The following is a 14,688-nucleotide window of genomic DNA, read 5'->3' as shown; positions in this document are numbered from 1 at the left end:
TTTTATGCCACAGTTATGGGTACTACAGTAACATTGAAATATTCTTTTTTCTTCTCTCTCTCTGAGATTAGGGGATAGGTGATTCCTTTATAAAGCTATGACTATCTAATAGTTAAAATAATTTTAAAATATACAGTAAAGGATCAGACAAATTAGGAGGATTTAAAAGTTGAGGACTAGAGCAGCTGTAGAACCTGTAACTAGACTGCCTGATGCTGGAATTCAATCCCTGACTCAATATTTAACTACATAACTTCTACAAGCCTGGATTTGTCTTTTACAGTACCAGTGTTGTGAAGATAAAATATTAAAAAGTGCTAGAATGCTTGGCACATATATAATACTTGGCACACATTAGCTATTATTGTAATTATTATAATATAGAACACTACTACCCAGAGTGTATTTCAATATTCTTCTAGATCTGTGTTTTAGAGATCATTATTAATAGATTTGACTCAAACAAAAGATGGAACTCTGCTGGGTGCTGGTGGCTCACGGCTGAAAACCTAGCTACTCAGGGGGCTGAGATCTGAGAATCACAGTTCAAAGTCAGCCCAGGCAAAAAAAGTCCTCCTAAGATTCTTAACTCCAATTAACACTTGAAAACCTGTAGTGCAGGTTCAAAGTGGTAGAGTGCTAGCCTTGAGCAAAAGAGTTCAGGTACAATACCCAGGCCCTAAGTTGAAACCCTGCAACTAACAACAATAACAAAGATGGGACTGTTTTTCTTTTCTAAAAATTCATTTTGTTTTAAACAAAATTGTTCTAAGAAGATTTAAAGTCTTTGATGCTAAAACATACGGTGAATAACTAATTTGAATCATTTCCCACCTGACTTCACCACAGGACTCTTTATTAGGAATCATTTCATTGATTAAGGTTGTGTATTTTAGAAAATAACACACTTGAACAGGATTTATATGTGCCTGTTGAAACAATCATTATCTAAATTGCAAATCATGTTTTATTCTAATATTTCAGTTATATCATTCTGTGTACAAGCTGTGTACAGCTTGCTGACAAACCTATCAATGAAGTCTGTAGCTTCATATCAAGGTTCTTTTGTGAATCTTGTCAACTACACCATGCCTAAGGACTAGTGTTATATTTCCCCACCTGTACATTGTACTGGGTACTTGGAGCATTTATATAACACAAATCTGCTAGCAATGTGCTGTCACTTTAAAGCTTGTAAGAAAACCTATTCTAACTATTATCAAGCTATTCTAATTATTATCAATATTAGGAAATCAATTATAAAACTCACCTCCCCTCCATTAACAAAATCCAGAACAAAATAAAGCTTTTCAGTTGTTTGGAAAGAATAGTGCAATCCAACCAAAAATGGATGTTTCACATTTTTCAAGAGCACGTTACGTTCTGCCATAATATGCTTTTGCTAGAAAAAATGGAAAAGACCAACTTGTATTATACACCAGAAAACAATCTGTTAATTAAAAAGGGGTTTTAGTGAAACAGTAACTATTTAATATTACCTCTTTTCTATTGAGAACTATCTTTTTCTGTAATACTTTGACAGCATAAAATTTCCCATCCAGTTTCCGTTTTGCAAGAAGAACCTGTAACAAAGATTGTGCAAATAATTACAAATTTCAAGGCTTTTTTTGGGGTCCAGTCGTGGGCCTGAACTCTGGGCCTGGGCACTGTCCCTCAGCTCTTCACCTCAAGGTTAGCACTCTACCACTTGAGCCACAGCGCCACTTCCAGCTTGTTTTTCTGCTTATGAGGTGCTGAGGAATCGAACCCAGGGCCTCATGGATGCAAGGCAAGAACTCTACCACTGAGCCACCTTCCCAATCTTTCAAGGCTTTTATAGAGCTAATTCCCTTGTCAATATATCTATATCTATATCTATATATATTGTAGCAGTACAAGAATGTGAACTCTGGGCTGGTACTTGTTAAACTGGCACTTTACCAGTTGACCACATGCCCTCAGCCCAAATTCTGTTTTGTTGTTGTTGTGGTGGTGGTTGTGGGGCCTGAACTCTAGGCCTGGGCACTGTCCCTCAGCTCTTTAGCTCAAAGCTAGCACTCTACCACCTGAGCCATAGTACCACTTCCAGCCCTTTCTGCTTATGTGGTGCTGAGGAATTAAACCCAGGGCCTCATGCATGCAAGGCAAGCACTCTACCACTGAGCCACCTTCCCAGGCCCCCAAATTCTTAAACTGAGAAAAAAAAAAAAAGCAAGTCTACAAAAGACCTAGATGTTTTTGTTTTGAAGGCTGAGCTCTACTCAACTTTTTCTTAGATATTTTAATACAGCAAAAAAGGACATAGATTTAAATAACTAGGCACTATATCTTTATAACTCAATATATTGATAAGATTTTTACTACATAATTTACATTGTTTGAGAACTTGGGTGTGTATATGTGAGCAATGAGACCCAGAGGATGCCCTTGGAAACACTAGGTAATTAACTTCATGCTATGTAAAAAATCTTTGTATGCTTATATGTGTGTGAGATGTGTGAGATGTGTGTGTGTGTGTGTGTGTGTGTGTACACGCAAGCACGCATTCGTGTGCACCAGTCTTGGAGATTTTTTTTTGCTCAAAGTTAGTGCTCTAACATTTGAGCTACTTCCAGATTTTTTGGTAGTTGATTGGAGAATGGAGTCTTATGGACTTTCCTTCATCAGCTGGCTTTGAACTAATATGCTCAGATCTCAGCTTCCTGAGTAGGTAGGATTACAGGAGGGAACCATTGGTGCCTGGTGGAAGTCATTTTTTGGTGATCAGAATGCATTCCTGTTTCATGTTTAGGTTTCTCGTACAGGCTTTTTAAGTCAGAAGAGTTCAGAGAAAGAAACATCATATACAGTTGAGTTTTTATAATGGGTTGAGTTACATGCAAATATATATATATATATATATATATATATATATATATATATTTTTTTTTTTTTTTTTTTTCTTCCTGGTACCGGGGGTGAACTCAGGACTCTGTATTCTTCCTCAGCTTTTTTTTTTCCCCTCATGGCTGGTACTCTATCACTTGAGCCATGCCTCCAGCTCAACATTTTTGCTAGTTAATTTGAGTCGTGGATTTTTCCTTTTCCGCAGCCTTTTAACTATATACCTCAACCTCCTGAGTAGCTACAATTGTAGGCGTGAGCCACCCACACCAATACATACATACACTTTTAAAAAGAAACCTAGAGTATCTTGCCACAGAAAAAGGAAATCTGTACTTGCCAATATAGTCATGCTGTTCACAATAATGTTTTGGTCAATGAGCCCACACAGCTTAGTATATAACTGACACCATCATGGTTTGTGTGAGTGCTCTGTGATGTCCTCACAATGAAGTTGCTTAAGGACACACTCATCAGAACTTTTCCCCACCATTAAGTGACTTGTGACTACAGCCATAAAGGAGTTGAGACCACCCAGTTTGTATAATTATTATACAACAGGTCCCAAAGCTTTTTGAGATGATCTGGCACACCAACTAGTGATGCTGCTAATATAGGCTTTTTAAAACCTTTGTGGCCTTTCTTACCAGAATCTATAATCTGCCTCAATAAACATGGGAAAACATCAGACAAGCCTAATGTAGGAGAAACCTACAATATATTTGATCAGTAGTCTTCAAAACTGTCAAGGTCATCAAAAATGAAGTCTGAGAAACAGTCATAGTCAAGCCTAAAGAGAGACTTGACAACTAAATGTAACATGGTATCTTGGATGGGATCTTGAACAGAAAGATACAAACAACTATCTGCTCAAGTTTTCAAAAAGAACAAAAAAAAAGGAAGTTCTAAAAAAGTTTTTTTTAAGTTATTAAAAAAATTTTTTTTACTTTTATCTTAGTGTGCCAGAACTAGGGCTTGACTCAGGGCCCTCACACTCTCACTTGGCTTTTTTGCTCAAGGTTGGTGCCTCTACCACTTAAACCACACCTCTACTTTTGGCTTTCTGCTAGTTAACTAGAAATGAAGAGTCACAGATTTGTCTGCCTGGGCTGGCTTGGAACTGATATAAGAGCTCAGCCTCCTAAGTAGCAAGGACGATAAGCATAAGTAACCAGCACCTGCTGAAAGTTCATTAATTAAAAAAAAAATACAAGTTTGTTAGCCATGTGCCAGTGGCTCATGCCTATAATCCTAGCTTTTCAAGTGGCTGAGATCTAAGGATTGAGCTTTGAAGCTAGCCAGAGCTGAATCCAAATCCTCAAGTCTTTTTTGGTCAGTTGTGGGGTTTGAACTCAGGGCCTGAGCACTGTCCCTGAGCTCTTTTGCTCAAGGCTAGCACTGTACCAATTTGAGCCACAGCACCACTTCCAAGTTTTGAGTGGTTAATTAGAGATAAGAGTCTCTCTGGGACTTTTATGCCTGGCTGGCTTTGAATCCTGATCTTTAGATTTCTGTGCAGCTATATTATATTATAGGCATGAGCCACTGACACCCAGTTCCTCAAGACTTTTATTTCCAATTAACCAGCAAAAAGCTAGAAGCAGAGGTGTAGCTCAAGTGATACAATGAGTGAAAAGGTCAAGCTAGAGTATGAGGCTGAGTTCAAGCCATAGTACTATCACAAAAATAAATAATTTTTTAAGCCTGTTACTTCATAAAGGCAGACTCAAACATCTTCAGGATGAAAACATCCTCTGCCCAACTGTACTTTTATCAGCATTTGACTCTATTGAACATTTTTTCTTAATTATTTTTTTGCTCTCTCGACAACATGGATGTGTTTGATCTTTCCCTCTCCAATACTCATTCATCCTTAAGAAGGAGGGAGGGAGATAAAAGGTGAGACTGATTGGAATATATAGTAAACATGTAGAAATATAACAAAATATGCCTATATAACTAATATAAGCTAGTAAAAAAAACTAATATAAACTAGGTTAAAAAAACACAAAGACAAGCCAGGTATTAGTGGTTCATGATTGTAATCCTAGCTAGTGAGGAGGCTGAGGTGTGAGGATTGCAGTTTAAACTTAGTCTGAGCAGCAAAGTCCTTGAGACTCCTATCTTGACCAGCAAAAATCCAGAAGCAGAGCAGTGATACAGCATTAGCCTTGAGCACAAAAGCTCAGAGACAGTGCCCAAGCTCTGAGTTTAAGCCTCAGGACTGGCTCAAAAAATAAACAGACAAACAAAAATGGATTATACAATCTAAAAAAGATCTGTGTATATTGGGAAAAGTCTTCATGAATTCTACAGGATCAAGCTGGATCGTCATATGGAAAAAAAATGATCTATGACCTTATCTCTCACAAAATAGACAAGAAAATATTCCAGATAGGCTTTTGAGAAAAGTATGAAGTTTCCAAAAAAATAGAGCTTATGGTGTTTTTTTTTTTTCCTGTGTTGTTTTTAAGGAAATCTCAATCATTTCCCAGGGTGGCCTTGCAATCTTGGTCATTCTGCCCGGTAGCCCTGATAACCCTGATCTTAAGTGATTCTCCTTGATACAGCTACACTGTCAAGTTAGGTGATCTAAGAAGAATTTCACATATTTCTTCTTTCCTCCAATTGTTATTTACACAGATGGTTCATTCTTCCTTCCAACCTCAGCCCATTCTCAAAGAAGCCATCCTTGACCAATACATCCAAGCAGAGTTTCCACCTCCCACTGCTGCACACTCTATCTTTCACCTTATTATTCCATCACAGTCCCATTACTATTTATATTTACTTAAGTACAGATTTTGGTGGACTATTTCTTTCACTAGGTTGTTAAGTATCACAACAGCATCTAATTAGAACCCACATGGGTACTTGACACATAGGTGCTCAACAAATACTTGTTTAATAAATGAATTTTTAGAATCCTAGCCTTATGTTCTTAATTATCCTCTTAACACTTCGATAGCAGAGACTTTTCATATCTTGCATCAGAAAAGTCCTATGACTCATAAATGTAAACATACATTAATTCTTTATATACTTAAACACTGAATGAAAAATAAAAACATTCTTACCTTGCCAAAACTGCCTTTTCCAATAACTTTTAAAAAATCAAAATCAGTTGGTTTAGCACTGAAATAAATTAACAATGACAAGAATCAGCCTTCAAGAAAGTGGAAAGATGCAAGCTCTTTTGGGGGAAGGGGGGAGTGAGGAGGGCTAGTACTAGTGCCTGACCTCAGGGCCTGGGTGTTGTCCCTGAGCTTTTGTGCTCAAGACTAGCACTCTAACACTAGAACTACATTGAACTATCGTTCTACTTTGATATTTTGGTGGCTGAGTTTCAGGGACTTTCCTTGGCTAGCTTTGAACCAAGATCCTCAGATTTCACCCTTCTAAGTCACTAGGATAATAGGTATGAGAAACCAGCACCCAGCAAGATGTAAGTTTATAAACATTTCTTAGCACCTCATTCTTGGTTTTTTTTTTGGGGGGGGGGTCCTGTCAAGAGGTCTGAACTCTGGGACTGGGCGCTGTCCCTCAGTTCTTCAGCTCAAGGCTAGCGCTCTACCACTTGAGCCACAGCGCCACTTCCGGCTTTTTTTCTTTTTGCTTATGTGGTGCTGAGGAATCGAACCCAGGGCCTCATGCATGCAAGGCAAGGTGCTCTACCACTGAGCCACCTTCCCAGCCCTAGCACCTCATTCTTATTAATAACTGTTTGGTACAAAATACTTTACAATGGTATATATTGTCTTTCTTAAAAATAACAGTATGTACTTTGTGATTACCTTATAATATTAGTTAAGTCTTATTAAGTTCTGCTTAAGAAGAACTTCAATTATATTCTCTGGGAGAAAAGAATGGAGATCTATCTATCTATCTATCTATCTATCTATCTATCTATCTATCTATCTATCTATCTACCCACCTACCTTTAAAGTTTAACTTCTCTCTAAGCCAATTTTATTAACCACAAAAGTAATCAATGCTATGAGTGAGGAAGTTGAGTAACTGTATAAAGTAGTCATGTATTCCAAGGACTATCAGTGTCTGTCCGGTATTCTAAAATATTTCAGGTAGAGAAAAGACTTCACTGTGCTTTTTACATAAAGACTTATTTTACCCTGAAGATAAAAGATTCAGTCTCATAGGCAGTAATATGGGAGAGCTAGGGACAGAAAAGTCAGAGGAACTCTAAGCCTGTCATTTTATTTGCTTTAACCAATGGTAGAAACAGCATTGGCTCTAAGTAAGCAAACACACAGGGCATCATAAAGTCATATGTATATAAGTAGAACAACTGTTTTATTCAAGAAGTCTGAATTCTTAAATGACAGAGGATGACTACATTTAAATTTAAAATTTTCACTGATTATGAAAGTTAATTCATACATGATAGTAACATTAGTAAAAAATAGTGACATAGAATACTAGACTAAGTTACATTTAGAAGTATTTCTACTTCAGAAAACTGTTCTTTGGGCAATCTAGTTCTTCATTGAGATACTGAAATATTTTTTCAAACAAAAGCAAACATATATATAATGTTTTGCATGAAAATTCTCCAAACTGCAAATAGAGAGAGGCCTCATCATTAATTGTAAGTAATTAATGCTAATTCAAAACAGGTTTGTTTTGGGATACTATTTTGTTCATTGCTACAAAATGACAGAAAAGACTGATCAAAAACAAAATTTCTCCTCCAGTTACCATTCCCTTACTTTCCTATAAGGTAAAACTTTCCCAGAAAGTGAGCTCAATTTGTCTGTTCTGCTGATATCTGCTCTAGTTCCCTATGTACTCTTTCCTACAAGGTCAAACTGCTCACGAAGTTCACCATTGACTTATTAACTCCAATGGTCGGTCTATTTTCCATTTTTAGCTGATTTATCCTTTCAGCAACATTTACAAGAGTTGTAAATGTTCCTCAAGATATTTCCCTTCTTATTTCAGGACATATTTCTGGTTTTTCTCCTACATTACTATTCAGTCTCCAATATTAGCTCTTCCCTGGCTTCATCATGTTCAAGTGTCCTGGGATCAATCCTTGGTTTATTTCTCCCATTTGTCTACACTCATTTCACTGTTTAAGTAGACCAAATTTTAGAGAAAACATGATGAAAGAAAATTCTAGAGTTAATCCGTCAAGCCTATTAAGACTTATTACAAGTACCAATGACAATTCTATACTCCTGTAGTACATGGCAGACATAACTAATCAATCTGGGCACTTCTCAGACACAATCAAATAGCAGCCTGAGAATCCTTTGTATTGAATACTTCAGGCATTCACTTCCAATGAATTAATATTAGAAATGAAGACTATATTTGCACCTTTGGTCTTATTCAACATTTCTCAAATTGTGTTACTCAAAACATTCCCCAGGTACTCAAATAAATTGTAGATAATAATGGAAACAAAATAAAGTGTAATGCCCTTGAATACGCTAAATGTCCATCAGGACTCCTCTGAAACAAGCTGGCTAATAATAACTACGGCACACCACTAACACAGATTATGAAAGGATATCAATTATGGTTGCAAGGATGCCTTTTCTTTCTTTCAAAAAAGAGCTTCTTAAAACTTAAAGGATTGTTTGAAATGAATTTAACCTACTGAGGATTTCCAGTCGGTCCAAGGTTAACATTCTGTGAGGTAGAGTGTAGCTGTTTGGATAGAGAAAAAAAAATCATCATGAAGTAAAATGTACATAATTATACCACAGATATCAAAACTTTTAAGGAAAACTAATATTCCAATTAATGAACTATATACAATAAACACAAAAGATAACATTTATTATAACTTTCAAGGACAGTTGTAAGGAAAAGCTAAGCCAGAAATAAGGTTCAAAGTTGGCAAGTTTAAACAGAAAAAGCTTTTGGAAGAGATAGGTATTGAAGATACAATTTAAGAAGAATCAGTTTTACATTTAAAAACTGGGTAAATAATGGCAATTTTTCTAAAGTTCGAATAATGTATCAAAGACAGAAAAAGATAAAGTTACATCTTTCTCTTTCTTCACTAAGAATCATCCTAGGCATCTGAGAAGGAAAGCTGCTACTTTCTAGTAGTCAAAAAAAGAAATATATCAATTTTCTGAAGAGGTTATAATGTTCTGAGACAAAAATGCTCAACTCATAAACCTATCATTTAATCACAAATTATCAGAATCATAACAAAGAGACATTAAACAGACAAATGAGACCCAGGTGCTAGTGGCTCAGGCCTGTAATCCTAGTCCCTCAGGAGGCTGAGATTTGAGCATTGTAGTTTGAAGCCAGCCCAAGAGGAAAGACCCTGTAACTCTTATCGCCAATTAAACTTTTAATTAAACTCTAATTATTATATACTATGATTTAGATTAATTACTATAATTTACCTTTCCCTATAGCTTTCTTTTATGCCTTCCTTCCTTCCCTTCCTTTTTAATAGTACTGGGGATTGAAACTACTTGCCCAACATGCTGGGCAAGTATTTACTAATGAGCCATTCCCCTAGCCCTTTTGTTAGTATTTCTTTTATCACTTCTATTCTTTATTACCTTTATTATTCAGAATTTATTATAACTGGTATTAAATATATGCAAGAAAATCAGAAGTGTTGGCTTAAAGGCATTTTGTTTTTCTGCTGGCTCTGGGATGTCAACTCAGGGCCTGGCACTGTCCCTGAACTTCTTTTGCTCAAAGCTAGCACTCTACCACTTGAGCCACAGTGCTACTTCTGGCTTTTTCTGTTTATGTGTTACTGAGGAATCAAACCCACGGCTTCATGCATGCTAGGCAAGCATTCTACCACTAAGCCACATTCCCAGTCCTAGAATACTTTTCTAAGACAAGCTTATTTTTTACTTATTTTCTCTCACAATCTATCCTAAAACCTAAGAACAACTATTCTTTATTAGGAACACATGTATGTTCTATAATATGCAGCAGAAATTAAAAGTAAATTGATGCCAACTAAAACACATGTATTGACTGCTCTCTCTATAAATACCTGTCAGTGCAGAGGATGAGGTAATGCTCTGGTCAAAAAGGCCTTTCCTATTGATGAAAACTCATCAAAATAATAGTTTCAGGTATGGTGATAATGATGAAGATACATAAGCCGAATATAAAATTGTACACATTACATAACCTAGGTAACTTAAACGATAGGAGTGTGGGTAGCAATAGCATGGCTAATGAAACTAATGAAACTTTTCTTCTTACTTGCTATTTTCTAATTTTTTTTTTCTTGTCCATCCTGGGGCTTGAACTCAGGGCCTAGTCGCTGTCACTGAGCTTTTGTGCTCCAGGCTAGTAGTGCTCAACACCTTCTGGATTTTTGGTTCTTAATTGAAGAGATGAGTCTCATGGATTTTCCTGCCTGGGCTGACTTTGAACTATGACCCTTAGATCTCAACCTCCTTACTAACTAGAATTTATAGGCATAAGCCTGGTTCTTTTATTTAGCCTGAATAATACTTTTTATTAAAGACAGTACTAATTCTAGCCAACTATAGTGATTATCTGAACATTTGAAAGGCTGAGGTATGAAGTTCTCAAACAAACAAACAAACAAGAAAAAACCCATTAATTCTTCTAAGTTCTTAAGAAACAGTGATTCATAGGTTGTATATACACTGTGTTTAGGTATTACAAAGAGTAGAAAATTTACTACTTCATTTTGAGTAAATGTAATCCTAAAGTAACTAGCTTCATTTTTGTGGCCTGACTTTTTTTTCTGTTAAAAATATAATTTATTTTACTACCTTTTGAGTACTTCTTTCATCTTCATCTTCAGATGGATCTGACTGATGTTTTGGGCTGTCCATTTGAAGGAATGCTCTGACATCTGGACTAAAAAAATACAACTTTAATGTGACTTTGAAAAGATGTCTATAGATTTTTCTCCCTTTTAAAATAAGAACAAAATAGAAACCACTATATTAGCATGTATAGCTACACAAAATACATTATTATAAAAGGGAAAAGCAAATTAATTTCTTAAAATGGGGAAAGCAACAAATATAAACAGAGGTTCATTAAAGAAAATGTCAGTAAAAATTATGCTATTTTAGAGGCGTCCTTGGAATGTCTTCTATCCTGAATGGCAGGAGGGCAGTTATCAAAAAGTACATGTGTACAAAATTATCCAAAGTTGGATATGTAAGAATTGAACAGTTTACAATTCAATGGTCATTGCAAATAATGTAATTACATCAAGTTCAATTTTAATTCCAAGAATAACATGTTTAAACTATTTCAAGGTACAGAATACTTAGTATCATATTATGTTAGAGGTTCTCAGTAATTCTTATTATACCATAGAAAATAATAATAACCACTCATGGTATACTTGTTCTATACCAACATCTGTCAAAGATAGAGAAAAACTCTGGGCAGAAAACCCTATCAAAAGAGGTCCGGCTTTTAATGTTAATAAATTAACTTAAAAAGCAGCCAGAGAACCTACTCAGAATGACAGAAGCAGTCTATGAACTATAAATTACTCCAAAAATGGCAATTATTATTTCTAGAAAATATAGTTCATGTACGGGTGTAGTTTGATGGTAAAGCAATTGCCAAACATGCACAAAGGTCTGGGTTCAATCATCAATTACACACACACACACACACACACACACACACACACACACACACACACACACACACACTTTGAATTTCTCAAAAATACAGTCATTCAGTGTTGTGATTCTGAAAAAAACTGTAAAAAATGTGTTCTCACATCATAAGGCAATCTTTACATTTTACATAGACAGGTGGTCTATGAAAAAAATTGAATTCTATGTTTTAGAATATGCTTTCTACACCCAAAAGTAGTATCATATATCAATTTAAAGGCATAATGGATATCAGTAATTCTCAAGTACCAAGTACCAGGTTCAAAATGGTCCACAGAGAAAAGTTTAAGGTCATTATAGCACAACATCAACTTAAGTGGCTACATGGATGCTGTGTGGGCGGAAGCCTGTTTGGGTTCGCAGAGAACACTGCCCAGATTGCCCAGGAGGTATTGACATGTGCTTAAAAACTGCCAACACTAGCCGGGCTCTGGTGGCTCACACCTGTAATCCTAGCTACTCAGGAGGCTGAGATCTGAGGATCAAGGTTCAAAGCCAGCCCGGGCAGGAGAGACCATGAGACCATGTAGCTCAAGTGGTAGAGCGCTCGCCTTGAGCTGAAGAGCTGAAGGACAGCGCCCAGGCCCAGAGTTCAAGCCCCACAACCGACAAAAAACAAAACAAAACAAAACAAAACAAAAAAAAAACTGCCAACGCTGGCTTCATGGATGTTGTGAAATGCTACTGCTCCAGTCACCACACTATGTTAATACTTGAGTGTCCTGATTTTGCAGCCTTTTGTATCCTCTGTTAACTTGTACCACTCCTTTTAGCTTCAATATTCTCCCTACGTTTCTTGTTAAATGATTATAGAGCCTTTAAGTCCCAGGAAACTTTGCTTTACTTTCCTGAGCAAAGTTAGCTGTTTTCTGTTACTGCCTAGTACCTGTAACAAAAATTACCTGGCTTCAATTTTTTATTTATACATCTATCTCTACTACTAGATTGGGGGCCTATGCCTCTGGAAGTTAAGGATGAAGCTCACTTAAGTTCCCAAATTCAAACAGGAGCTACTTCAGAACTTTCTTAAGGTACAAATAAGTATAATATCAGATGATTAGTAAAATGTTAACAGTATTTGCAAATTCCTTTTAAGCTTAATCTATAAAACAAATCCAAATATAAAAGGAAGAAATGATATAACCAAGATGTGTTGATGAAGGGAAAGACAATAAAAAAAATCTAAGGGAAGCCAGGCACCAGTGGCTCACGCCTGTAATCCTATTCAGGAGGTTGAGATCTGAGGATCTCGGTTCAAAGCCAGCCCGGGCAGGAAAGTCCGTGAAACTCTTATCTCCAATAAACCACCAGAAAACCGGAAGTGGCACTGTAGCTCAAGTGGTAGAGCGCTAGCCTTGAGCGCTGATGGACAGCATCCAGGCCCAGACTTCAAGCCCCACGACGGACAAAAAAAAAAAAAATCTGCAGGAAAATTTCACAAACCTACAAAAAGGGTAAATTCCCTATGAGGCTTATTCAATATTCTTAGGCTTATTTTTACTTTCCTTTAGAACACATGAAAATTACTTACTGGTTGTAAAGCTCTGGATATCTAACTAAGTTCTGGATGAATTCATTCAGTCCTGCTCTTCTTTGTTTAATAAAATCTGTAAGAGAGATATAAACTATTAGCATTACTTCTGTCAGCCTATGTAATTATTAAAACATTTACTTAAGAATATTCAATATGGTTGAACAAGTTTATACTCCCACCAACAATGGTAGGGTTCCCTTTTGGCTACATCCCCTCCAGCATCTGTTGTTATTAAATTTCTTGATTATAGCCATTCTAATTGGGGTGAGGTGGAATCTCAATGTTGTTTTGATTTGCATTTCTTTTATGGCCAGATAAACTGAGCATTTCTTCATGAGTCTATTGGCCATTCTTATTTCTTCTTCAGAGAAGTCTCTCTTTTAAGTCTTTAGCCCACTTATTAATCTCTTGTTTCTTTGAGGATTTGTTGTTGGGGAGTTAATTTTTTGAGTTCCAGTTATATTTTAGATATGAGACCTTATCCGTTGTATGGCTAGTGAAGATCTCCCATCCGTGGGCTTTCTATTGATCTTGTCAGCTATGTCCTTTGCCATGCAGAAGCTCTGTAGTTTCATACAATCCCATTTGTCTAATCTTTCTTTGATTTGTTGTGTTTCTGGGTCTTTATTAAGAAAATTTCAGAGTGTGTCAAGGAGCCCTAGAGTTTCTCCTATTCCTTCTGTAATGTTTTCAGGGTATCTGTTTTTACTTCGAGGTCTTTGATCTATTTGGAGGTTACTTAAAAGACTCCACATAGAACTCCCCTATGAGCCAGCAATCCCACTTTTGGGCATTTACTCAAACAATCACAAACAAGGCCATACTAAAGTTACCAGCACAACTATGTTTATCACAGCATTATTCTCCATAGCTAAGATATGGAACCAACCCAGATGCCCTCAGTAGATGAATGGATCAAGAAAATGTGATAGCACACACACACATATGCATGTGCGCGCATGCACGCATGCGCGCGCGCATGCACACACACACACACACACACACACACACACACACACACACACACACACACACACACACACACACACACACACACACACACACACACACACACACACACACACACACACACACACACACACACACACACACACAATGGAATTCTATGCCTCCATCAGAAAGGACATACTCCATTTGTTAGGAAATGGAAAGACTTGGAAAAAATTATAGTAAGTGAAGTAAGCCAGGCCCAAAGAAACCTAGGTCCCATTGTTTCCCTATTTGCAATAACTAGTATACATCTACGATAATCTTATGAGACAAATAGAAAAGGTCAAAAGCTATGCACATATGACCATTTAAGATGGTGCTAAGCAAAATGAACCCCAAAATAGGGAAACAAGAGGTTCTGGTTTTGCTGCTGTTGCTTTTAAAGTATTTATAATGTACTATGTGATTTCTTTTGTTTCTTTTGTATGTTCTTCCCCCATGGTATAACCCCTGTTTTCACTGTATTTGATTCTGGTGTCCTGCATCTTGTATATACATTTTTCTAATTTGGGGAGAGGAAGGGAAATAACAAAATGCTGAAACAAGGATGCAGGATGACCCATTGTAATAATGAGATGTACAAGATATTATGTTTAAAACAAACTTTTCAACTTCTGGGTGGGAAGG

At 36.6% G+C, this 14,688-nt stretch overlaps 1 protein-coding gene across 4 annotated transcripts in view; it reads right to left on the bottom strand.

Moving 5' to 3' along the window:
- Nucleotides 1–14,688, bottom strand: part of Sgk3 (serum/glucocorticoid regulated kinase family member 3) — a 104,825-nt gene that overhangs the window by 18,858 nt on the left and 71,279 nt on the right. For all 4 annotated transcript variants that reach the window (XM_069990840.1, XM_069990842.1, XM_069990839.1 and 1 more), the window contains 6 exons: nucleotides 13,048–13,123; nucleotides 10,644–10,731; nucleotides 8,507–8,556; nucleotides 5,961–6,018; nucleotides 1,500–1,583; nucleotides 1,271–1,402 (listed from right to left, as the gene is read on the bottom strand). In XM_069990840.1, coding sequence (XP_069846941.1) covers nucleotides 1,271–1,402; nucleotides 1,500–1,583; nucleotides 5,961–6,018; nucleotides 8,507–8,556; nucleotides 10,644–10,731; nucleotides 13,048–13,123 — 488 coding nt within the window. The remainder of the gene's footprint in view (nucleotides 1–1,270; nucleotides 1,403–1,499; nucleotides 1,584–5,960; nucleotides 6,019–8,506; nucleotides 8,557–10,643; nucleotides 10,732–13,047; nucleotides 13,124–14,688) is intronic.

Source organism: Dipodomys merriami, unplaced genomic scaffold (genome assembly GCF_024711535.1).
Source record: "Dipodomys merriami isolate MVZ:Mamm:240054 unplaced genomic scaffold, mDipMer1.0.p SCAF_4, whole genome shotgun sequence".
In the NCBI taxonomy this organism is placed as follows: domain Eukaryota; kingdom Metazoa; phylum Chordata; class Mammalia; order Rodentia; family Heteromyidae; genus Dipodomys; species Dipodomys merriami.
This window is presented reverse-complemented; position numbering and strand designations above follow the sequence as displayed.